At 40.6% G+C, this 24,942-nt stretch overlaps 1 protein-coding gene across 1 annotated transcript in view; it reads left to right on the forward strand.

Moving 5' to 3' along the window:
- DENND1A (DENN domain containing 1A) overlaps positions 1-24,942 on the forward strand; it is a 165,065-nt gene that overhangs the window by 112,801 nt on the left and 27,322 nt on the right. Inside the window, exons 15-20 of the mRNA XM_017745390.1 lie at positions 16,024-16,125; positions 16,650-16,737; positions 17,265-17,305; positions 18,224-18,295; positions 19,363-19,419; positions 24,334-24,465. Of these exons, the coding sequence (XP_017600879.1) occupies positions 16,024-16,125; positions 16,650-16,737; positions 17,265-17,305; positions 18,224-18,295; positions 19,363-19,419; positions 24,334-24,465 (492 nt within the window). The remainder of the gene's footprint in view (positions 1-16,023; positions 16,126-16,649; positions 16,738-17,264; positions 17,306-18,223; positions 18,296-19,362; positions 19,420-24,333; positions 24,466-24,942) is intronic.

The raw sequence follows: 24,942 nt of genomic DNA on the forward strand, positions 1-24,942 counted from the left end.
CTGCTTCCATGGCAGCCAGCACAGAGCCCTGCCATCCTGGAGAGCTGCACTTCCCTCGCAGCCACAGGGGAAATTCTGACACTGCCCTGGGCTTAGGGAGCCCCACGTGTGCACTGGGAAACACAGAGGGGACCAAGCCCCCTTTCTGGTTTGGCTCTTGTGTGGCATCAGAGCCAGGCAACTGCTTTTCACAAACAGTGCTGAATTTGCTATGGGCAGAGCATTAGTGAGACAAATTCTGGCTCATTGCCAAAATGCTGTATAGGCAAAACTTAGTCTCACACTGAGGACTACCTTTTTCTTCTTTATTCTGTTTTGGGGAACACAAAAATGTAAACTCTGCAGAGGGCTGATAAGCGCATTGTTCTTTAAGGCACACACTACTTCAGTCTGGTAAAACGTCAAATGAAAACATTCTGTCCTTTCTTATCTTTTTCAAATTTAATTCACTGTTTTCTGAGCCTTTCATTCAGTGAGTAGCAGCTCTGGCAATGACAGATATTCTATTGTGACTGAAATATGCATTTTGTAAGTCATAACTTTACTTGGTATTTAAATAAACTGTGTATGTACAGCGTGCAAGATTTATGCAGAGCACAGCTGGAGGTATTCTGCTCAGAATTCCTATGGTTTAAAATGTCTCTTTCAAGTTTGAAAATGCGTTGTGAAGTAGATACCATTATGATAATTGGAAGTTCAGCTTCTCTGTCTTGCTCTATTTTTTTTTTTGAATACAATTAACACATCACACACATTTCACCTGGTCTCTCCTCATTTACCTCTGACACTTCCTTGATATTTATTTAGACACATGTGGTGTCTTTGCTTTGAACTCAATAGTTGGTATATTCACTAGATTTTTTTTATAATAAACATTTTTCTCATTTAGAGATATACAATTAGTTTGCATTGTTAGAGAAAGGTATACATATTGATGTCAATTTAAGTCTTTTACTTGTTTGTTAGATGATCAGGACATAAATTGTATAAAGATTGTAGAGAAAACTGTGATTACTCTCAAATCAAAATACCTGCTGTGAAGTTGCAGAAGCAGCTCATTTATTATAGTTCTCATGAGAAAACAGTACAGAGCAGATATGCACAAAGCTGTCTAGAGAAGAAATTAAAAAAATATATATGAATAATACATTTAATTTAGAATTGCTATATTTTCTTTCAGGTAGCATAAAGATGAAGCACAAATCTCAGTGTTTAGTTTGAAATAAGCTTTATTCTTCCAGAGTCAGTAGCAATGCTTTTATTTCTGATAACAAAACAAAGACTACGTTTTGTTTTTAAAATAAATCAAATTCTTAAGCTGGAATTAATAACATACTATTGGCATAGTTTTTAACTAAAATAATGTATGTGGTGTGCTGTGTTATGTAATATGTATAAAATTGTCAGCAACATAACACCAGTGGCTTCCAGAAGACAATTACAAATTATATCAGGTTTATCATTTTGAAAGGAAAAAAAAAAGGATCTGACACATCACATTTCAGTGATCCGGGAGAAAAGAATGTGAAAATATGGTAAGATGTATTTCATTTATGGAAATTAGGCTTGGAGTTTTCTTTATTTCTTTTTTTTTTCATTTCATTTTGGTTTTAGGAACACTTCTAATGCTTGGAGTTTTAATAAGGGATAAGTCCAAAATCCAGCCTAAGTTTGACCCTCACAATAACACAGGAAATTTTTCTGGATTATTTCAATAATTTTAGCTGCACTTTGGAGTGAACTGGGGCTGTGATTCCTGTTTGCTGTCCCCTTTGATAGCTGTTTCCGTAGGATTTTCAGTAACTGTATTACTGGAGATGTCTGAGATTTGTAAGTTAGTTTATTACAGGAAAAAGCTATCATCTACCAAATAAGAATTTTTTTGTTTTGTCTTAAAATTGATTGACTGCAAGCTTTTCAGGTCCAAGACTTTTGTATGGAAGTTTAAAAAGTCCTCTCCAAAGGGAGTTTTTTGTTGCCTTGGTCAGGGTAGTCAGGGCCATGGCTCAAGCCTTCGTTGTGCAGCTGCCTCTGCTGGAAGGCTGGGGTGCAGAACCCACTGGAACAGACATTTGCAAAGGACATCCATATCCAGGAGTGCTAAAGGAAGTCAGGGGGTTCTTTCAAGGTACCTTGCACTTGGACTTCCAGTTTTCAAAATGCACATTTAAAATAATCTCTATAAAATACTCCTTAGAAGAGTGTGTGTATATATATATATATATATATATATTTTTTTTTTTTTTTTTTTCTTTTTAATGAAATCATTCTGTAGTAAAATATTTCAAGTCCTGGCTAAGCTGTAAAGCTTAGGGCTGATAAACAAAGCATCTGAAGCCAAATGGCCCCTTAGCTAACCCCAATTAAAATAAAGATTTCATTGCGCTCTGTCCTGACAGAGAGGGAACATATTGTTGCCTTTAAGGGAGTTTGGTTTAGTTAATGAAAGAATTTATTTCATTTTTTCAAATACAGAACCTAATTAAATAAGTTTCAACTTGACTTGTAGTTGAGGACATTTTAACTCCTTAAAGGTTACTCTTGTGTCCAAGTGTAGCTGTCTTTTGAATAATTTCTGATGCAGTATTTAGGTTAGTGATGTATAGAATAAGAAATGTTATAGTCGATCTCATGTAACTGTTTGCCTGTTATATATATATCATAAATATATGTTGTTGATCCTTAAAGTGTTAAAGTTGTTACTGACATTACATTATTTCGACATACTACATTAATTTGGCATCAAATGTTTCTGAAAGCTAGTAACTAATACAGGATTCTTAGAAGTACTGTGGAAATGAAGGTGCCAAGAGTTTGCTTTGAGTGCACTTTAAAAGCTGTAGATTATATATGTACTTCGCTTACTCCTGGTGCTCAGTGAAAAGAAAAACATATCAAAGAATTGTTTAGGTGAAGCTCTCCAAGCAGTAGTTAAAGTCTGTATGTCCAGAACATTTTTTCTTAGAGAGGATTAATGGTGAAAATGAAAGCAATTTGTGAGGATTAGATGTGTGATTAGCTTGCCTTTCCTTAGGATCTGTCTGTACTTGCATGGGTAAAGCTCATCCCCCATTTGTCAACCAATAATTTATTACATATTCTGAACATATTCTCAAGAATATATGAAAAATAAGGAACACTTTTATCTAAAGATGCTTTCTTATTAGACATGAGAACATTTTACACCTGAAAGCAGTCAAAGAATGGGAATGCTCTTGCTTACCTGAATTTCTTGCCTAAAACTGAAGAACTCTTGAATGGTTGCTGTGTGTCTGGCAGTAAAACCAGAGGAGGTCCAGGCTGTGCTGAAGAACAGGGATAGTGCTGTTTGGCTCTGCTGTTTATACTTGGTCAGAGGAGTACCTGGAATTAACAGCACCTAACCAGCATTTACACAAAGGGAGGGGGCTTGTAAATTATTTGTTACAGAAACTGAGGCTAACCAAGGGAGCTCATGCTTAAAGGCACATTTTTGTTGTAAGAAGTATGTCAATATTCTCCTCAAATGTGTCTATCAAACTCTAAATTTAATGTTCTGTTCTTGAGCAATGGCCTCCACTGCTTAGGGAGGACTGCTTGATGTAAGAACATATGTATGTGCCCCCTCATTTGGGGATTTTCAGCTAACATTGGAGTGTGTGTTCTCTTCCAAGTGTCACTTAATTGCGTGCTCTCCTTTACGTGTTCGATGAATTGCAGTCCAGCTGTCTTACAGTGGGTTTTCAGGGTGAGCAGTGAAGCTGTCCCCAGTAAAGGACAACTGATTTCCCTGAGTCAGGGTCATTCGACCAAGGCTTTTGACTACTTCTTCTTCAGGTCTGTGTGATTGTTGCCTTCAACCATGGAGGTAAATGGTACTCAAACAATTCCTACCTCTGAGAGGAAATTTTATTTACTGAAAAGTAACAAAATATTGTTTAAGAGGGGTTTGCAGGGACTTTTTGGTTGAAAAAGAGTGTTCTTTGGTGTGGGTGTGAACATGAATAAAATTAAGGCTTAGATGGTACTGGGGTCCTAAAAATCTCTGATTGATTTGGCATATGTTACAGATCCTGAGGTAACTGAAATGCAGTGCTGTTCTTTTCTGTGAATTTCTGCGGATCGTTATAATTAAGTTGTGTTTCAGAAATCTTAGTAGTTGCCAAATGTAACCAAAAATAAAGCATCACATCCAGCCGGAGTCCCAGATATCCTCACTCTGCCCTAAAGCCACGTTTCCCAGCCATTACCTTGTCATAGCTTATTGTGCTCAATTTTAATTAAACGTTAATAGCAATTTTGCAGTCAGAACTGACATGAAAGTTTTCCAAAGATTATTATACCCACAGGATATCTTTATTATGTGTTTTTCTTGTTTCTTCTTTTTCATCTTGTCCAAGCCCTGTTCTTTGGAAAAGTCTTTGGTGATGGAGAACATGAAACAGAAAATGGTGCAGTGTCTTGACTGACAAGGATCGGTTTACAACAAGGGCTCATCAATTGCATTTTGTATTCTTCAAGAACATCAAAAACATACATGTTTGATAAGGATCTCGGGGTTTATTTGATTTTCCTTAGTCTGGTGTGTACACTGAGTGTTCTACATTTAGGTTTCAACAACGGATGCTGAATCTTTAAATACAAAAAGGGCATTTGCAATGCTGCAACCTGTAGTCCTTGTGTCTCTGCCTTTAGGGGTGCTGTGTTCACAAATGGTAGACTCAGCTTATACTGTTGGATGTTGGATCACTGGTTCTTATTGCTGTACAGGAAGCCCTGCAGCATTAATTGGTTGTCAAATCCCTAAGAAATAACAGATTAATGTGCTTGATCACAGTGCCCTGTTTAGAAGCTGCAGTTTGCCCCCGTCCCCAGCCTCTCCATGTAACACAATTACAGATGTGCATCCAGGACATTTAGTGGATTGCATTTCATTAATACAATTTGAGCAGACAATACCAAGTTGCTGTCGGGCTGCACTGACAGCTAATTACTGAAATGAAGGGTGTGCATGGATAAGGAACAATGGAGCATATCTCAGGAACAGGAAGGAGACGCAGAAATAGTGCCACATCTTGGAATCACTCCTCTGGACAGTTTGCTGTCTCTGCCAACCACTTTTTGTCACATACCTGATCATCGTGGGGAGTTAAGAGTTCAGGGAAGCAAAGGTTGCTACTGTTGATGAAAATCCAGTCTAGTTCTGGTTTGCCCTTCCCTCTGGTTAATTCAGACGCTTGTACGTACTTACCCGTCTGCTGACCACACTTGCCTCTTGCTTACAGACATCACTGCACGTTTTCCCCATAGAATGTCCAGTCTGCTTATTTGAATCCCAGAGATACTGTGAATGTCAGTCAATTTTGTAGCATTGTTTACAGGGAAAGCTCTTGCTGACAGTTTGAAGGAGGAGGATCAGGAGTGACTCCTAATTCTTTCTTCCAGTATAAGAAACCACAAGCAGTCAAGTGGGGTTTCTAACAGCAGCGGTTCAAGATAAACAAGGAGTGTTCTATGTAGGACAGACAGTAATCCTGCCAAGCACTTGATACTAAGGAAGCTTGTATTGGTTTAGGGGAATTTGGAAAGATACCTGGAAGAAGCCTTGGTTCAGGTTTGTTTGATATGCAAACACGCCCTTCACTGAGCAGTTCTGGACCTGTCCAAAAACTCCTTGTGCATGTGTTCTTCTAGAGCAGGGGAAGCTGAAGCACAGGGTGTTCACTACTGGGCAAGGGGCTTCGCTCAGAGCATTTGTAAAAATTTCTATTGCCCAGTGGGGTTTGGTCTTTACAGTATATCTGCAGAATTATTAAATATAATGGGATGCTGGCTACAAAGGAATTTTATTATCCAATTCATTCATCTGACATCTGCATTGTAAGACAAGGTGCTAGTTATTGTTGGAGATATTTTTTCTGTTGATGTGCAGAGAACTCTTAGATTGCTAGTGTGGCTTATCCATATCCTGATGGTAATGAGAGCCAGTGTCACTTCTGAGCAGCTCATGCTATTTAGTCTGTGCATCTCCAAGTCCACAGTAACATGGAGATAACAAATACTCTATTTCTTGTTGAATTGGAATTGAATCTAAAAATTTTTGATTCAAATCTGCTGCTTAGTTGGAGGAAAAAAGGGACAGTAGCAGGTTGCCAGTAAAGGGTCTGTTCTGCCTGATGAACTCAAAAATTCATGTTGAGGTGCTGCAATAGTTTGCTGTTTTTGCAATTCATCTTACAAAACAAGTTCCAGGTTGAGCTCTGCTTCCATGTATTCTCTCTCCATGGAAATTATGTCCTTTTACTCATTTCAAATTAGGTGAGTACAATGAAATCCTTATTTTACATATTTATTAACAAGGTTTTCATCCCTGTGGTATTGTAACTACCCTCGGTACTCTCTGCAAAGAAATTACACAGAGAACTCACAAACCTTAAGGAGGTATATGTGGTCATTCTTTTTCAAGCATTACTGCTCTTATCTGTATTATTCTTACGTGTTGCTCTATCAGCCCTTATTTTGTGCTGTTCCTTTCCAGAAGCTCTTGGTGGCATTGATTTTTTTTTTTTTAATTCTGAAATAAATCACATTAAAGGCCTCATGCCAAGTTTGAATCCCACTGGATATTCATTGTTAGAAAATTGATGAGTGAAGAAATGATGTCAACTGTGCTGTCTGGCACATAGAGGGTTAAGGGAATTTTTAGTCTCACCAAAAAGTATTTGGTCAGGTACTCAGGTGCTGGAAATTTTCTTAGCAACATCAGTCACCTAGGAACATGATCATCTGCTGTTCTGGGGTAGAGATTACAGAGCTTAATGATTACCTTCTATAAGCTGCAGCTGATGCCAGACTCTACCCCCTTTACACCTAATTAGCCTCATTAATGAGCTCTTCTGCTCTCCACAGAGAGGGCTTCCTCCTTAGAATAGGAGGTAAAAATACTTCACCCAGGTAGATGTGCTGAAACCTTTAATTATTGCCCACACCTGCAAAGCGTTGTGTGTCTGACAGCAATATTGCTTACCCAAAACTGCTTATTTACAGTGACCACAGCACCAAGCATTAACTCTTTAGCACCGACAGAATTGGTTTGAACCTTTGTAAGTATTTATAGAGGGTGGAAAGACAGGCAGTTGCAATTTAATGCTTAATCAAGTTGGATGGGATTGGGGGGGGAGGGGAGGAGGCAGTTTGTATGTGATGAAAATGTTTTTAAAAGTTTCTGAGTATTTTGTTTAATCTTGAAAAATGAGCTGAAATTGATGTTGCATGTCAAATATAGTAATAGCAGGACCAAGAGCACTGTCAGGCAAGTTCCATTCTTTAAACGATCAGCTTCTGTGTTTGAAGCAATGCAATTTAGTACAGCTAAAATGGAAACACGGAGAAATACACTTCTAGTGATCAATGGAGCAGGCAGTAACTGTGCTAATGAACTGTTCAGGGTGATTCTGAGCCGTAGCAATTCTGGTCAATATCTAGTGTAAACTTAGGGAAATTTAGTAACATTTTGTGTATTGGTTATTAGCAGTACTGCTGAGGCAGCTCTGTAACATTTTTATATGTGCCTTTGGGTCCCAGCGTTGTACCCATGTCCACAGTTGGAGCTAGTTGGTTAGTTAGTAACTCTTTCCTCAGTGGCCAGCATTCCCGAAGTTTCTGCGGGCCATGCCTGCTGTGAGCATTCCCAGCAGCCATGGTGCAGGTTCTCTGTGGTACTGGCAAGAATTGCCGTCAGGTCAGTTCTGTGGAGCACTCGGCCGTGTGGGAGATGAATCTTGGGCTGCAGGATTCTGCGAGGCTGCAGGCAGCTGCACTCACAGGCTAGGCATCTTTCATCATGAGTTTGAGGCAAGAAAAAATGTTTTCCTGGAAAATTCATCTTCTAAAATGAGTAGAAGATGTTGTGCCTCCTGCAATACATGGGCAGTGCCTGTGTGAGTGAATGGGCTTTCCAGCCAAAGTGATGAGATTTCGTGCATTTTTGTTAACTCTGTTTCCCTTGAAGACGCTCTTAGCCGGCTGCTGAGCTAATGTGAATAGAAGCCTTTGAGTTAAAAAGGAATTTGGAACAGAGAACATGTATTCATGTAACTGAAAATTATTAATGAAAATAGGGTCTCAAAGCTGTGAGGTCACCGCAACAAGAGACATGATTTTTAACAATTCTTTTATTATTATTAACAATTCTTTTGAGTGTGTAGGGGAACATTTGTTTTACTTTATTGATAATTAAAACAGCATCAAACTTCCCCAGCCAAGATGGAATCATGCACTGTGTGAATCACAGAAATTCCTGTGCATTTTTCCAAGAATGCAGTTTGAACTGAATCCCAAAATAAAGCATCAAAATTAACGCTTTTTCAAACATATGCATCATATTTTGTCAATTGTTGGTGCTTCACATCATCGTTATATAAATGGGATGGATGCACTGTGTGTGGACTCTTCTGGTGGAAAGGTTGGCAGGTTCAGTTCTGTTTCCTCAATGGAAGCCGGAGGTTCCAGGGCAGATGAGAAGGACTTGTACAAGCTCCAGCTGATCTCGGAGGGCGTGTGGGTCTGGAGGGGAGCAGAGGCCGGCAGTCCCGGCCCATCTGCTCCCTGTCAGAGCACGCAGCCGTGCAGCTGGCCCTGTGCCCCGGCCAGCCAGCTCCGGGCGCTCCCGCCTGGTCTCCACGACAACTCCGGGAGCTGCCGAACCGCTGCTCCCAGCCAGATGCTTCCCTGCACATGGGCTCTAATTAGATGGCGTTTTCCCCCTCATAAAGGAGTTGGGAATTTTGCATGGTTTCCATGTCAGAAATGCGTTGCGATAAGATGGGAGTTGGGAGGAGCCAGGTGGCCAAATCCGACGTGATCCACTTGCTGCAGAGGTCTAAAGTGTGAGCTGCGGGTGTGCATGAATGCACGACAATTCCTCTTGGCTTCTGCTTCATGGATGGAGCGAAATGTGGGGAAAGTGGAGAAAGGAAAAGTCTGCTTCCTTTTTTGTCCTCACACTGGATGCAACTTTATGGACATACCAGGGCAGAATTGGGGCACTGAGATCTGGCACTAAGTGCTTGGAAGACCCAGCGTTCCCAGGCTCTCAGAGGCGAGGTTTCTTTTTTCATTCTTGTTTCTACTTTTTAAAGGGTTTAAATAAGAACTGCAAGGTGTGAGATGTTGTGCAGGAGAGCCTGGGGAAATGAAATCAAACCTAGCCTATAAAAATGATACTTTCTAATATGTCTGGATCCTGAGCCTATTGTGAGATGGGTCTTTTAGTGATCTGATGAAAGTGATAGAAGAGCAGCAGTTTTGATGATTATACTAATGTGTTTTCTGTGTCTTGCCTTCTCATGAGGTAAAATCTGTGCCTCTTTCTGACAATGGGTGAGAAAATGGTAAAAGGAGAGTGAAAAGTTCTCATTTATTTTAAAAGGGAAATGCTTTCCTTTGTTTTCCTCCATCCCTGAGGAAAGGCATCTCGGGCGGTTGTGTCCTGATGGCTCAGCTCTCTCCCTGGAGTGCGTTGGCAGATACAGAACAGACTGCTGCTCTGGGACAAGCAGTACAAGTGCAAGTGGCCTTGGAGTGGCAGATTCCAGCTGTCCCCAGAAGTGGATGCTGTGGCATCTCTGAGAGTGAAGTGACCAAAGTTACCGAGTTATAGTCTCACCTATATGATGCATAACAGTGAGCACACACGTGTGTGTGCATTTATGTATTCATCATTGGCCGCTTAAGTTTCCCCAGAGAGCTGTACATGACTCGGGCAGGAGGGAATGGAACCTTTTCCCAGTGTTCCTCATCCAGTGCCCCTGGTAACCTCTCTCAGGGGACAGGATCTGCTCTGAGGTGAGTCTTTTCTGGCTGTGTTTTTCCATGGCAGTAGTTAAGGCTTCCTCACCAAGTTATCAAGTGGCATAACACAAGGCCAGATCCACCCTCAGCGAGTTCTACTGTAGCATTTCCTTTGCCAATTACGCTGTAAAGGAGGGGGCACTGCAGGCCCTGTTCTTACATCGTGTATGTCAGTGGATCTGCCAGAGACTGGATGTATCTAACTCAGTGCAAAATTAAAGTTTCATTCCATTATATCCATTTTATTTACAGAGACAGGGGTTTTGTTACTTAGCTAAGAGAGTGGGATTTTATGACCTCTCTTCATGACTAAGGCTTCTCTCACGTTGCTTTAGTGACGTTAAAAACAGTTTGTTCTCCTTCTGCATTTATACCAGCATCTAAATCTTATAGTAAAATATCTTGCTCTTCAAAATAGCTGTTTCTTGAATGTGGTTTTGGGGATCTTGAGACAAAGGAGTCGTTTACGTCATGCACAAAAACTTATTTTCAACATATGTACTTTATCTGGAAACTTCATTGGTTTGGATGAGTTTGGGCTTTTTATATGTATCTAAGAAATCAAAAGGAAGGAATATATTAATATTTGTGATCTTAAGGCATGTTGGTCATTCGTAAGTCTTGGCCAATGATTTGTTATTTCTGCAGAGGTATTTTTTCCTATTTTAACAAAATACTTCATGTTCTACTGATTTTTAATAAATGAAGCAAAAATAGCTCATGGTTTATCTGATAGGCGATACTTTGTGTAGATTGTTTTTCCAAGCACACTTTTATATTTTGTCATAGTATAAAATAACTCATATAAAGAATTGCACTGCAATTTTTCTCCTCTTCTGAATTGTCACTAATATTCCACAATAGTTAGAATAGAAAAAGGCCTTTTCATTGCAGGGACCCTGAATTGGCAGCTGCTTTGCATGCCGAATGTCCTGGCTTCAATGGGAGCATTGCTCATGGAATGATTGCAGAACCAGGCCCTGAAATTACCTTGCCAGCTAATGATAAAATCGCATGCGGGCCACAGGGGTTTTTGTGGAATAAATATAAGAGTGGAACAATATCCAGTACACATTATACCAGTAATTTAAAGCATATTCAGGACAAAGAGAGAGTTCCCAGTGCAGGCAGCATCATAGAGATTTGCTGTATCTGATAAAGATTAGGTTTTTCAGCTCATAATACCATACTATTACTTTCCTTTTGTTAGTCTTTCAACACCTACACTCCTGCATTGACACAATATCAAGTAGGAAGAGGAAGAATAGCCTTGTATTTAAGGGACTGAGCAGGGATTAAAGAAATTTCGGTTCTTTTCCCTGGCTCTGCCAGAGACTTTTGTGACCGTGTACAAGTTACTTATTATTTTCATGCCTCTATTCTTGATCTGTGAAATGGTGATTTTTTTTTTCTTTCTTTTTCCTCCCAACCCTAAATCCTTTCTTGCTGGCTTCTTTGCACTTCATGTGCCAGGCTTGTTGCTTGAGTTCCAGCTACGAAGATGTAGCAGTTGCTTAGGGATAGGAAGTGTCTGGCTGCTGTAGATGATGAAATCAGGACAGGCAATGGCTGGAATTAACCATGTAAACATTTGGAAAGCTGGCTGGCTTCATTACAGTGAAGTACTTTCATTAGTTGTGAATATGAGTGTGTGTCATTTGACTTTGTCTAACAGGAAAATGCCAGGTATCCTGATGAACTAATAGGGTTTGAAAGGAGAAGCAAAACCATTGCTCTGTCACGGAAGTTTTTTCTGGTTACACATTTTTTGACAGTTTCATCTTTTATTTGAAGTTGCTTTTGTGCTCTCATGCTGTGTCTCTACCAGAGACTGTATACTGTAGTGAGGAACAGGAAAAAATATCTGAAACTGGGCTGGTGATGGAGCTGGGCACTTACGTGAGACACTGAGTGTTTGGGCAGTGCAGTCTGCATTGGTAATACATGGCTGTAAAACGCTTTTCAAGATTGCACTTGGCAATAATCATTTATCAGAACTGGTAGCCTTTTTTTGAACAGAGCCTGAATGTAGTTTTCTTTAGAAGACATGTGGTCAAATCTCTGAACATGTGATTTCTTTGTTCCTGAGTTGCATCTTGAGATGCTAATAAAGCTCTGATACCGTTCACTTAATGCGGAGAGTTTGATCTCTGCTTTCTGGATTCCATTATGACTGAGGTGGATGCAAAGTGCTCTCCTGTGCTGAACATATGGACTGGTTATGGGAGGTTATTTGTCAGTGCAATTGCAAGCTGAACGAGCCAATGTCCTATCAGGTGTCTGTCACCAATTTCAGGTTTTCTTTATGGAATCCCGCTGGCTGGCTGATGATCCTTCTTCAGCTGTGATGAGCTAATCTTTCCCTGACATTGCAACCACAGTTCTGGAAAAGTGTGCAAAGCAGTGCCTTGCCTTTGGCTGCTGCTGTACCTGACACGGACACATACATATCCAGATCATTCTCCTGTCTTGCTTTCATTATAATTCTGGATGGAATTAAGGATGATGAGTCCTAGAATATCCCTACTGGCTTTACTTTGTCACTTGCAGCATAACCAGTGTCAGTACAAGATGTGATTATTTGCAATGTCAGGTGGTAATAATCGGGTGATACGTGACTGGCTTGCGTGCCCTTGGTTTGCTGTGTATTGGGGGGTGCTCGAGTGACACTGGACTTGCAGCTTGTCCGCTGCCATGTGGGCACCTTGTTGTGTGCCATTAAACCCCGCCGTGTTTGACTGCGTGGTGCTGAGCAGAGCAGCTCCGGTGGGTGTTTGTTAGCGAGGCTGTGCCGCAGCACCCACGCGCTCTGAAGGCACGCTCGGCGCAGCACGGAATTCATTGCCTGCACCGCATGCTGGCCATGCGCATGCACACACATCGCTCCTGCCTTCGTGACACAACTCTGAGAGTTGTCTAAACAAAGTCTTCAGCTTTGGCGTCTTGGGGTTGGTGATCTTTTCACTGGGTGTTTTCCCCCTCTTAGAATCAAGTTTTGTGAAATCTTTGCTTGTGTGAGGGATTCTCACTGTTGACCTAATTTGACCCCGTCTTTCTTCCCTTGCTGTTCTCTCCAGCACTCACGTGCTGCCTTCAAAGCACTGTTATCCAGGTGCATGCTCCTGCACAAGTGGGAGTAGTTGGATTTCCATGACTTGTCTGAGCTTCTGTGTCTTTCCAGAAGCATCCTTTGTTTGCCTCTGTTCCTTCTTCCACGTCCTTCTCTCATCTGAGCTGTCTTCTGTCCCATATATTTTAGTCCTTTATATTCACTCTGAAAGTTCCTGCCATAACCTGTGAGCTGAGGAAGAGCGATTTCCTTAAAATATGAGGGATGATGGTGGATTTTTTTGTTGTGTAACTAAACCAATTTGGGCTTTATTTTTTAATTTGCATTATGGCTTCTTAAAATAAAACAGCAGGTTCCCTGAAACTCTAGAGCAGTCTGAAATAAATCCTAGACTCCTTTTGTTTTCCAGTTGCTGCCTTAAGTAGTTTTAAACATTATTTTAGAATGTAACAGAATTCCAATTTGAAAATAGGTCTGGCAGCAGATCAGATGTGGACTGAAACTTTTCAGCTTTTTAAGAGGTCATGAGATGCAGCACTGCCCTGATGAACTTCATTATGCCAGATGAATATAAAATAGTCATATGAAGGGAGATTTGCAAAGACATAAAGAAAAGGCACCTATTTTTTCAGTGCATCTGGGAACCTTAAATCTTAATCTTATATTTTAAAGTTTCTTCTCTTAAGAGAAGATTGCAGATTAAATGTGTACATTTTTGCAATAAAAATAATTCTGTGATCCAATCTTGAAATAGATATGAATTATCTGTAACATTACAGATCAAGTCAGATTCCTCATGGAGTCGTATTGTGCACACATTTAGAGCCTTTGCAGTGCAATATTTTAGCCTCTGTTAGGCATTTGCAGTTGGAGAGGGGATTAATGGATATTTAAGGTGTTGATGAATTGAGGCCTAAATTTTAATTTTTGGAACCAGCAAGTTTAGGAGTTGACGAGTTTTTCAGGACAAGTTATTTTAATTTTTTCACATGCAAACAAGACCATTCATTTCACAACATATCTGCAGTTCTGCGTGTGTCCCCTCATGTATAATGTCATTTGTCAGTAAAAGCAGAGCTGATTAGCTTTATAATTTACAGTTAACCACATCTGTCAGGGAAATGGTCTTATTGTCCAGCTTGTCTTTTTGTCCTGAAGCTGTGGCTGGGGGTGGAACGGTGTGTGCACCTCGGGGAGGTCAGCGAGGGTGGAAGGCACTAATGCATTCTGAGCTGCAAAGCTCACGCTTGACCTCGATGATTAAAGTTTTTCCTGTCATCCAGCAGCAGTTGAGCCTGAATTGTCTCTTAAGAAGTCAAAAGGTCTAATCAACCTAATGAACAAACTCAATCATTAGTACTTTGGGAAGGAAGTGTGCTACCACTGCTGGTGCCCCAGCTGCAGGGTGTGTGTTGATGGGGGCGCAGGAGGAGCTGCTGGAGGTACAGCGGGGCACAGCCCCCTCCCCTTCACAGGGCTGAGCTCAGCCCACGGTGTCCACGCTCTACTCTGGCCATGGGGGAAATTTCACATTCTTGTAGGTGATAGGAAGGGCTGCTTGTTTCCTTTGAAGGGTTTTTTAAGTGAAGATTAAACAAAAGCTAAACCTTCCTTGGGTGAACATCTGTGCTAGTGAGCTAATCTGCATTTTTCTTTACCCATTCATCCCAGCTCTTTTCACTCAGATTTCTCTGACATGGATAAAGTATTTTTCAGGGATCCTTTGTTACATTCCAGTATCTGAAGTTAATGGGAAAGCCTTTTTCATACTGGTCGAGTAGATGACAGCTGTTAGTCATTTAAATGCAGTAAAACCTTTCAGACAGTGCACACCTCGGTTTTGGAGCCAGAACCTTTGTCATGTGTGTCCTGGAGACTGGCACCAGTGTCTTGTATACACGCACATGCCAGCCAGACCTGTTTTTCCAAACATTTTCTCTTTGTTTTTTTTATAATGAAGTGTCTTATAATTCTTTATTCTGATGAGAGCAAAGCCACAGCAAAGAAGAAAAAAGTGGTTTTTTCACACTCATGCTTCTTGCCGGGAATTCATGTAGTGATTTGGTTTTCCCTGTAAATAGAGTAAATCAAAACCAGGCTATTATTTTTAAAATAAAATACCCTGAAACTGTAATTATCACATAGGAAACCTACTTTTTTTTCCAAATCTATGGAAATTCACTGGCTCAAGCAAGGGGTGACAGAAACTCTCGTAAGAGACTTCTCGCCTCTGTGAAGGAGATGCACCCTGTGCTTAGACAGACACGTGCAATTGATCCTTGTCCTCGGTCATTTTAGTGGTCTTGTTGTCTTGATTTTACACAGCCAGTGGTAAATGAGGTTGCTAATTTAAAGCTTTCAGAAACAGAATGATATCATCCTTTTAATGGGGATGGTTTAAGATTTTTTGCTGTCTAATGTTAATTTTGAATACTCAACAGATGAAGAGTCCAAATATATTTGAGTATGAGCATCCATAATAATTATACATCAGTATAATTTAGTCCTTCTTTGTTACTTGTTTTTAATTCAATAAATATATTTGCTTGCTATGTTGTGTATTTGTAGAAGTGTGGAGGAAATTGGTGCCCTTACGGCGGATACATAGCAGACTTCAGCATTACCATGACTCATTAAAATCAGATAAAAGTAGAGCTGCAAAACAATTTCTGTCTTTTGCCAACAAGATTGTGAAAAAGGGAAATTCCACTCCTCCGATATGAGTTTTTCAGAACTGTGGACAGAACAGAGTGGACATTCCTGACCTCTTTGTGCTGGGTCTGCTGAGGCAGATAAGCAAAGTATACATCAACAGAATTCATGTGACTGTGTCATATTTTGGGGACAGTAAGTAAAATTAGCATTTTGAATGATGAAAGTTCTTCAGCTTTAACAAAATGTGTGTAAAGCCACTCTGGTTTATTTTGATAATCTGCAATTTTCCAGCCTGCTTTTCCATCCTGTGGCTGGAACCTACCAATAAAGTGCAGTTTACTCAGTGCTAGGTAAGGCCTATGTTACTTACCTGTTTACTTTGGATGGGAAGAAGGTCAGATGGAGGCAGTGGATTCAAATGGACTCAGTCAAGGCTGTTTGAGTGTTTAATGCTCTGAACTCTCCAGGGTGAACCCATCACTTTCTGTGAAGAAGCATTCGTGTCCCACCGTTCGTCTGTGATGCGGCAGTTCCTGCAGAACGCCATCCAGCTGCAGCTCTTCAAGCAGGTACTGCCTCCAGTGCTCTATGGGGAAGCAGATTCTGTAACAATTCAGGTGGGGTTTGGAGGGCTGTTTCTATATCCCTTGATCCTGTAGTGCAGCATCTCAATTCCTGCTTGCTGGCTTCTCTCAGACTCAGGTGCTGAGGCTTTCTCTATACTGAGAGGTAGATGGGTTTTCCCACTAATGGTCTCTGAGCCCAGGGGTTTTTCTTATCTGAGCATACCTAGACCCAAGATATCTACTGTAAACTTTGTCCAGAAAGCATATTCCTGTTGAACACAGAATTACTGCTTTAGGGCAGCTGAAAATATGTACGTGTAGCCAAGCACGAATGCTGGTTTTTAGCAAAGCCACACACCTTTGGGCAGTGGTCAACATTGGGCCAGTTTGGGTGGTAGTTTCATTCTATTCTGAGCCCCTACCCAATGCAAACACTGAGGTTATTCCAGCTAATGAAGGATAAAGTCTTTCTGAAAAGATGAAGAACGAGATGGTTGATGTGGTTTTGTATTTTAACGCTGGTGCAGTTCATTGATGGACGTCTGGATCTGCTGAACTCTGGGGAGGGCTTCAGTGACGTGTTTGAAGAGGAGATAAATATGGGAGAATACGCAGGTAAGAAATATTTTAAGGTTATTTCAGACACTTTTGTTGGCTTACCATTTGTGGATTATCATGATGTAATTGGTCATTGCTGCTAGGTAAGTAACTGAGGCTTAGTGATCCTGGCAGCCTGAAATGTCTTAAATTTTTGTTCTTTCCTCTGTCAAGAACTTTGAATAATGTATTGTAGTCTGAGTATGCCTGTTCAGTCTTACAAAACCTTAGCTTTACCACTTAGTAAAGTACAACTAGAAGTGTTCTTGCATTGGACAAAGAATCTTGGCTTTACCTAGAGACACCTCAGATTTCTTTTAGTGAGTTTAAAAACATCTGTGTTCTCAAATGTGTGAGAAAACACAGAGAAAATAGGAAAGTGTAAATCTCTCATCACTATTATGTTTTCTCCTAAAAGAAAAGGCTGGCTGTCCTGTTCTGTCCATGCTCCAGAACCACTAAGTGCCAACACTTCATGTTTGAAGCTTGTTTCCTGTTCAGCAGAGGGTTTGATTTTGTTTGTTTGTGTGTTTGACTCTCTGTAGGTAGCGACAAACTGTACCACCAGTGGCTGTCCACAGTGAGGGTAAGCACACGAGATCCTGCCAGACAACCCTGGAGCTGGGGTTGGCCCATTGAAGATTTTCATCTAGTGACAGAGACAGTAAATCTTAAAGCTGTTTACATCTGATTGCATATAACAAATTTGATCTCTGGAAATGTAATTCTGCACTGAAAATAGGAACTACATTAGCTAGGGTTTAATTCCCTGGATTTTGCCCTTCTCCTGTGTTTTTCAGTAAGGTGCTGTACAGCAATAGTCCGTGGGGTGTGGCAGGGGTGTAAAACACCAGCCAGACAAACAGATTATTGCATCTGATGTATCACTGGCTCATCACTTCGATTATATTCATCACATGAAATTCAGCTTTTCAGAATTAGTGTTTGTGACTGGAGTTAGATTTCATTTTCCCTCAATTTATCCCTTTATCAACTACTTGTATCTTAAAAAGGCAGCATGTATGTGATAAACAGGACTGTGGGATGAGGGAAAGCAAAAGAGCAAAGTAAAAACAGATCTCCCCTCTTCACATTGAACGTACAGGCTGTCCTGGGACAGAGTCTCTGCCTCACACACTGAGTGTTGCTCAGGGTACTTGTGTCTTAAACTTGTTTAGGATTTTAATGCAATGTACAGGACACCCCTGAGGGTGAGTGGAAGCACAGAACAGGGTTTGTAAGACATGTAAGACAAGAGCTCTTGGCAGACACCCGTATTTTTCCTTTGACAAGTGCTGTATTAAATAGAATTGGGCAAAACAAGAGCAAGATTCAGTCTGGTTTTCCTTGGGCCTTTTTCTTTAAATTTGACCTTTTCATACTCAGCTCTGCTAATAAGCATAGTTAATGCTCTGTTATTTTAAGTTAAGAATGGTGGATTTTAGATTGCTGTTTGCTTTAAAGAGCTTTGATAACGTTTCTTCCCTTGTTACTATAATTACAGAAAGGAAGTGGAGCCATTTTAAATACAGTAAAGACCAAGGCTAACCCTGCCATGAAGACTGTCTATAAGTTTGTAAGTATTGAGTACTGGCTTACTACTGAGATAAGAGTCTAATTACAATTCTGTTTTAACCTTTCAAATGAGACTCAAGACTTTACATCCATTTTTATTGGACTCACAGAATTACTCAAAATATACATTCATTCGAATTTCAAATTTAAATGAAAAAGTCATTTTGAAATTTAAACTCAATTGAAATGCAAAGGACAATGGGAACTTGTGATTTCTTTTGAAAGTACAGATGATAAATTCCATTTATTACACAGAACTCTTTCTGGGAAATAGTGCCTGTGTGCTCTGCTAGGCAGCTCTACCATCTCATCATTGCTCTGTTGGAAATCATTGTTACCTCAGCTTTCCCTGCTTGCAGCTTCACCAAAAGAAGGGAATCCTCTCATTTTCCAAATTGTTTCCGTCTTTTCTAAATGTCAATTAATTTTCCCTAGAGATTTCTTATACCTGCTTATTTAGAGCCCAACTTACTGAGTTATTCTTTAAATGGACGTGTTTTCAGTGCTGTTAACAAACAGCTGGTGTGTTGCTGTGCTATCGTGTGTGGCTGCCAGCTCCACTCTGCCAGATCAAACAGCACAGAAACAAGTGAGGATTTCTTATATGCTCAATTCTGGGAAATAATGCTACAAAAAGCATTGAGATAACCATTCAAACTTGGGTTTTTTGCTGCCTTTCTCCAGCCTGAGAGAGAGGAGTAGGATGAGATTGGCTCTACTAAATGGAACTGGCATCCAGAGCACTGCAAGGAGAGTTTGCAGGCTCACTGCCGGTGTGGAAGAATAGAAGTTTATAGCAAAGATAAATACTTACAGGGGAACAGTGAGGCTGTGGAATGCAAAAAGATGAAAGATGTCTATGGCTTCAAAACAGGGAAAACAACGTTTTTGTGACAAAGGTGGGGTGATGTTTTTTGTTTATTTGGGGTCTCTTTAGCTCTCTGTTTGTTTTAATGTGTTTTCAGTATCTTGTTACATTTTTTTATTGCCGTTTTTATTAACTGGAAACAAACCTAGTCACTGCTGGAAATAGAAAGGAATTTTAACTTAAATTAATTTTTCATGCAGGCAAAAGATCATGCAAAAATGGGAATAAAAGAAGTGAAAAACCGCTTGAAGCAAAAGGTACTTGAAGTTCTTATTCAAAATGTATAAGCACCACGTCTGAAATCCTTAGCCACTGAAAGCATGATGTGATCAATAGGAAGCTGTTTGATACAGTGTTGTTAGCACACTTCAAAATGCATTACCAGCTGTCCTGGATTTTTCACACTTATAAATATTCACAGACAGAAAAAATTGTCTTCAAATACATTAAAGCTCTGACTTAAACCCACAAAAGCCAGAAAATTGAGTGTTCTGTTTGGAGTGGTCCTGCTCCTGTCCTTCGTGCTGGGGCACTGTGGAAGGGGACTGCATGTGGACTGGGAGCTCTTCCCTACAGTTCTGGCAGTGAACTTTTTGCAAATGGCAAATTGTTGTTATTTTTGCAGTAGTCAGTCAGGAAAAATAACATCATGTCTGTCTGCCACTGGGAAGGGTATTTCTGCATTTCTTGAATGTCCGTTGCAAAGTTCAGACAGGAAGGAATTTATTAGAGTTGGTGTCTTTTCCCAGTTGGAATTATTGAAGAAAAAAATACTCAAACTGTTTGTTGTTCCCAAATCTGTGTGTTTGGAAACAGCACAATTCCAAACTGCTGCACTGTGTTTGAGGGATGTGTTATCCAATGCCAATTGCTCCTTATAAACCACAGGTATAGTTCACACTGACACACACCTTATGAACAGATGGGTAACTCTGCCCTGGGTTATTGCAGATACTCTCCTTATTCTGTGAATCGGAGCTCTCAGTCATCGGGGGAGGCAAGACAGCCAACCTGCTGAGAGAACTGAAGTTCTTATTCAGAAATTTGTATTCCATTTGTTGCATAGGAGTTTGGGTTTTGGTTTTTTTTTAATCTGTGCTCTCTGTAAATTTCTTCTCTAAATTTCTAGCCCATCCTCTTAAGTTGGGGCTACAAATATGTTGGTGGGCAGACAGAAATGCACCTGAGCCTGTCACCAGCCTGTTCTTTGAAAGGAGTTTCTGTGCAGCTGGGCTGCAAAGCGAGGAATTACCTGTGTGCATTCCAACTGCTGTTCCCTCTCTACACACTCTAGACATTGCTGTAGATTCTCGGGGAAGGTAAAGTTGCTTCAGATGCCTTTATGCCATTTTATTTTATTACACTAAGTTATATATGACCACTGTAGGTATAATTTGAAAAGAATAAAACCATGAAGCAGTTTTCTTGTACATGGATTTCCTTATGTCATTCCACGTGTTTCATTTCTGGACATAACCTTCCTAAATAATAAAATGTTTGGCCTTCTCTTGTGTGTTTCTAAAGCAGTTGGAGCTGTGTAACATGACCAGATTTTTTCCTGCATTTTAAATGCTAATAAAATTGTGTGCTGTTGTGTGACATTTGTATACGAGGCTGAGAAAAGCCTCATTCAGTCATTGCTTTGTTTTATTATTTTTGTTGTCCTGGTCTGTCAAGCAGCAGGCTTCTCTTTAAAAAACACACATAACATTTACAACTTAATGGCCCGATTTTGTTTCACCTTCCTTATTATGTGGTGTTTCTATAAGTGAGATGCTTAAACATGATTGTTCAGCATAGGCTTTCACAAGAACTTAAAAGATTGCTGTGAGTAGTTGACATACACTGCTCTACCTCTCCTTCCTTTATTATTCTTTCCTTTTCTATCCCATCCTCTTCTCCATGTGAATGCAGATAGGAAGGTAACTGTAAAATTAGGGATTGCTCGGTTTAAAGTGATAAAAATAGCAAACACTGTTTTGGTCACCCTCATTTTTAATCTAAACGTCTGTGCTGCTCTGTTATGGGTCTGTTATGCACAGGTCTATTAATGCATCCTCCCCAGTTTTAAGTAAGAGCATTGGATTTGTCCTGTGTTTCCTCGCTAGCATGTGTGAGAGTTAACTGTCTGACATCCTGGTATCATTAAATACTTACTTTTTGCCAAATTTGGGATGCTAGTCTTTCATCTTCTAAGAGTAACCTGAGGTTATTTTTAAACTGAACTTACTATCCACTGCATTTTAACATACTATTTTCCATTATTAATATAGAAAGTCTGCAGGCCCCTGGTAAGGAAAAGTCAAATATAAACATCCCTTTTCCAGTTTTTGCTGCCAAATCTGAGCAGCTTCTGTACAAGATAGAATTTAAAAATGCAATAAAGCTGGAGGTCTGCTTCCTCCAACTCTGCATAGCAATGGTGACCTCTTAAATATAATCAAGAGCCCATTTTGCCCTTGGTCTGCTCCAGTCTTGGGTTTGAATTGCAAATGAGAAATGCAGGATTGACCTGTTGAGAGGTCACTGTGGTGTGTGTAAGGTCCTTCTTTAATATGATAGTGGAGATTGAATGGGGCTCCATTTCCATCCCTTGTTCATTTGTGGTGCAGTATTTCAAAGCAACAGAAATAGTTTTCAGAGGATTCTTATGAGTGAGAGCAAATAATTGTTAATAGATACAGCCTGGTAGCTTTATTTTATATCTGATACAGTTCTTTTTTCCTTTTTTTTCCTCTTTTTTCTTTCTCATTTCCCTTTTTGTATTTTCTGCAAAGGCTGCCTTTTTCCATCTCACAAATGGACTGTGGTGGTCAAGTCCCTCCGTTAGTGGCTCATTTGAAGCTTAACTGCATAGAATTAGGAAGAAGGAGGAATATGAATGGTACCGTCCTCAACTTTCAGTCAGGAGAATGGAACTTACTGAAAGCTCTGGCTAAGACAATTTATATAAATGGTTGGGCACTTGGCATTAATGTATTCAACATTATTTTTGTTCCTAGAGCCCTGTGTGGCTCTAGTTAATGCCTGGTATTCTAGAAACAGCTCATTTAGAGCTTTATAACATGGCCTGCACAATGTTCAAGACGTTCAAAATATGTTTTGCTCCTCTCTAGCCAGTGTTTGCACTCCATTACAAAATTTAAGATCAGGTTTCACTGTTTTTTTAACTCAAATGTGTTTTCATTGAAGGTAGAAAAACTTTTGTGAAGCAGATTTTGCTTTGAGAATGAAGCTGTATTGATGATTTGTTTGCCTTTTGGGGATGATGAAAAAGTAGAGAGGAATCAAATAATTTAATTCTAATATTTTATTAAGCAATTAAAAAAAAAAAGTTGTATTTTCTTTGGAAGTCTGTGCACCAAACACAGTGGAAGTAGGCTTTAGGAACATGTTATCTTTTATATGCAATTATATCATCAGAGACGTAGAGCCAATCTATAGCAATAAAAGCTCAAGGATTTGCAGTGATCGTTACACATCTGAGAGGGTTTTGCTTAATGGCTTAATCTCTCTATCTTTTATCTCCTCCCATTCCCTTCATGTCCAGACTTTTGTGTCCTTTTTCCATTTTTTTTGGGAATTTGCTTGGGAAGGTGCTTTGCTTTCCATTGTTTCCCAGCTGTCTGCTGCCTTGATTGGAGCCACAGCTCCAGGCAGAGCTGTGCCGGGCCGGGAGCAGCCCTTGCTCAGTGCAGGTTGGGTGGCCCTGGGTGTGCTGGAGCTTCAGCAGCTCCAGGCACCTCCACCCCCACAGAAATATGTAAATTGGGTTGTGTTTAGTGTCATTACAGGGAATAGTGCTGCCATAGGTGATGAGTCCAAAACTGAGTGGATCCCTTGGGGGCTCAGTGCTGTCTGGAGCTGGAGTAGGAGTTTGACAGACACTCAGCTTTCTTGTCATTGCCTTGTTTTGGGGCTCTTTGTTACTAATTCGGAGGACTTTGTTGTACCTTTTCAAGACAAGGTGGCATTGTGCAGCTGGAGGGTGGGGGGTGGGGGGGAAGAAAAAGTTTTTCTCTCTAGTTTGACCTTAACAAGTGTTAATTCCCCACGATCCTTATGCCCATATTGGGGAACCACTGCTCTACCAGCTGGATCTAAAGAGGGGTCTCAGCTCCTCTGTGGAGCAGACAAAGCCCCTTAGAAAGTCCATCCAGCTTTTTGTTTCATTTGACCTAAACACATTAGGTCAGTGTGTGTCCAAAGGAACCATTTCTAATTGGCCATCAGCTTACACAGCTCATTATTGTACCTGAGCGAGCCGGGGGCTCGCAGGGCCGTGTCAGAGGTCAGGGAATCAAAGCCCTGCCGGTGGCAGCAGCCACCCTCAGGTCAGCCTTGCAGAGCTCCAGCGTGTGCAGCCTTCTCTCCATATTTACCCAGCATTATTTCCTTGGCATTGTTGCAGAGATGTAAGGTTTGGGGCCCACTGCGTTACAGACTGTTTCTCAACTCACTTTCAAACTCTTTGCTCCTTCTCTGATTCCTGATGTCTGCAGGCCTTTGTCTTTTTCAAAACCTGTGTTACGCACCCCATGCCTGCACTTGCCAAGTCCTCTAACCTGGGCTGGTGGGTCACTTCACTTCTGGAGAGGAGACCTGATGTCAAAGCAAACAAAAAGTGTTCTGCCAGACACCCCTTGGTGTTGTACCCTCTCCTGGAGGCATATGCAGTACACACAGACTCTAAGATGAAATGCAAAGCTAACTGAGCTCTGAGTTCCATCTCTCCTTGTCACTTCCACCAGTAATTGTTCTGCTATGGATAATTCTGTGCAGTACATAAATGGAATTACTGTCTTCATTTAGGTTTACAATAAGCAGAATGCCCTGTTCCTGGGCTTCTGTTGAATTCATTTCTAAAACAGAAAATCTGAGCTATAGTTTTTTTCTCCACGTGCACTTCCTGGTTTCTGCGTGTTTTAAGTCAGACGTTTTACTGAATGTCCTGTTGGCACCACTGGTACTGGGAGGAGAGAGGGGTTGTGTACAAGCTCTGACGGATGAAGTGTTCTATTCTAATGATGTTTTCTTTTCTGTACTTTGGTGTTTTTTTCCCCGAACATCCAAATCGTTAGTCAGCATTATCCTTTAGTGTCTCCTTTGTGCACCTTCCCCTCACTCTGGAGTGTTCCTGGCCATGCTATTCACCTTTTCCTACCACACAGGACATTGCTGAGAACGGGTGCTCAGCAGCGCCGGAGGAGCCCCTGCCGAGGACGGCACCGTCGCCACTGGTTGAGAAGAAGGACCCAAAATTAAGAGAGGACAGGAGACCAATCACAGTACATTTTGGTCAGGTAGGTCTTAGTGTAAAGTTTCTCTAAATCATGTGACTCAGCAAAAATAGTTCAGAAAGAAGTCATGATAACAAATATGCCAAACACTTCATTATTCGTTATGAACTATGCTATTTTAGTTTTACTTCTGTTGTATCTGTTTAAAGGGGTTCCAAAACCTAATTTTTCTGGGGTTTACTGGTTCCTTTTGTTCATATGATGATTTTGGGGAAAACAAACCGTAAGTGAATTGGGGGAGTGAAGCATAGTTATTGTAGCAACTGCATAAACTATTTTGTGGCTGTTTTAGCATGCAAGGTGCTACAGCCCTCAGGACTGAGGGTGTAGTATTTAAAAATCCCCTGTTATCTAGCCAGATCATTAGTGTCAATATGGAACATCCAACTATTAAAGGATTTGAACATTCTCTGAAAATTAAATACGATGAACTAAGATGGAAAAATCAATTAATAGCTTGTTAGTGTACTCTGTATTCAG

Source organism: Corvus brachyrhynchos, unplaced genomic scaffold (assembly GCF_000691975.1).
Source record: "Corvus brachyrhynchos isolate BGI_N302 unplaced genomic scaffold, ASM69197v1 scaffold59, whole genome shotgun sequence".
In the NCBI taxonomy this organism is placed as follows: domain Eukaryota; kingdom Metazoa; phylum Chordata; class Aves; order Passeriformes; family Corvidae; genus Corvus; species Corvus brachyrhynchos.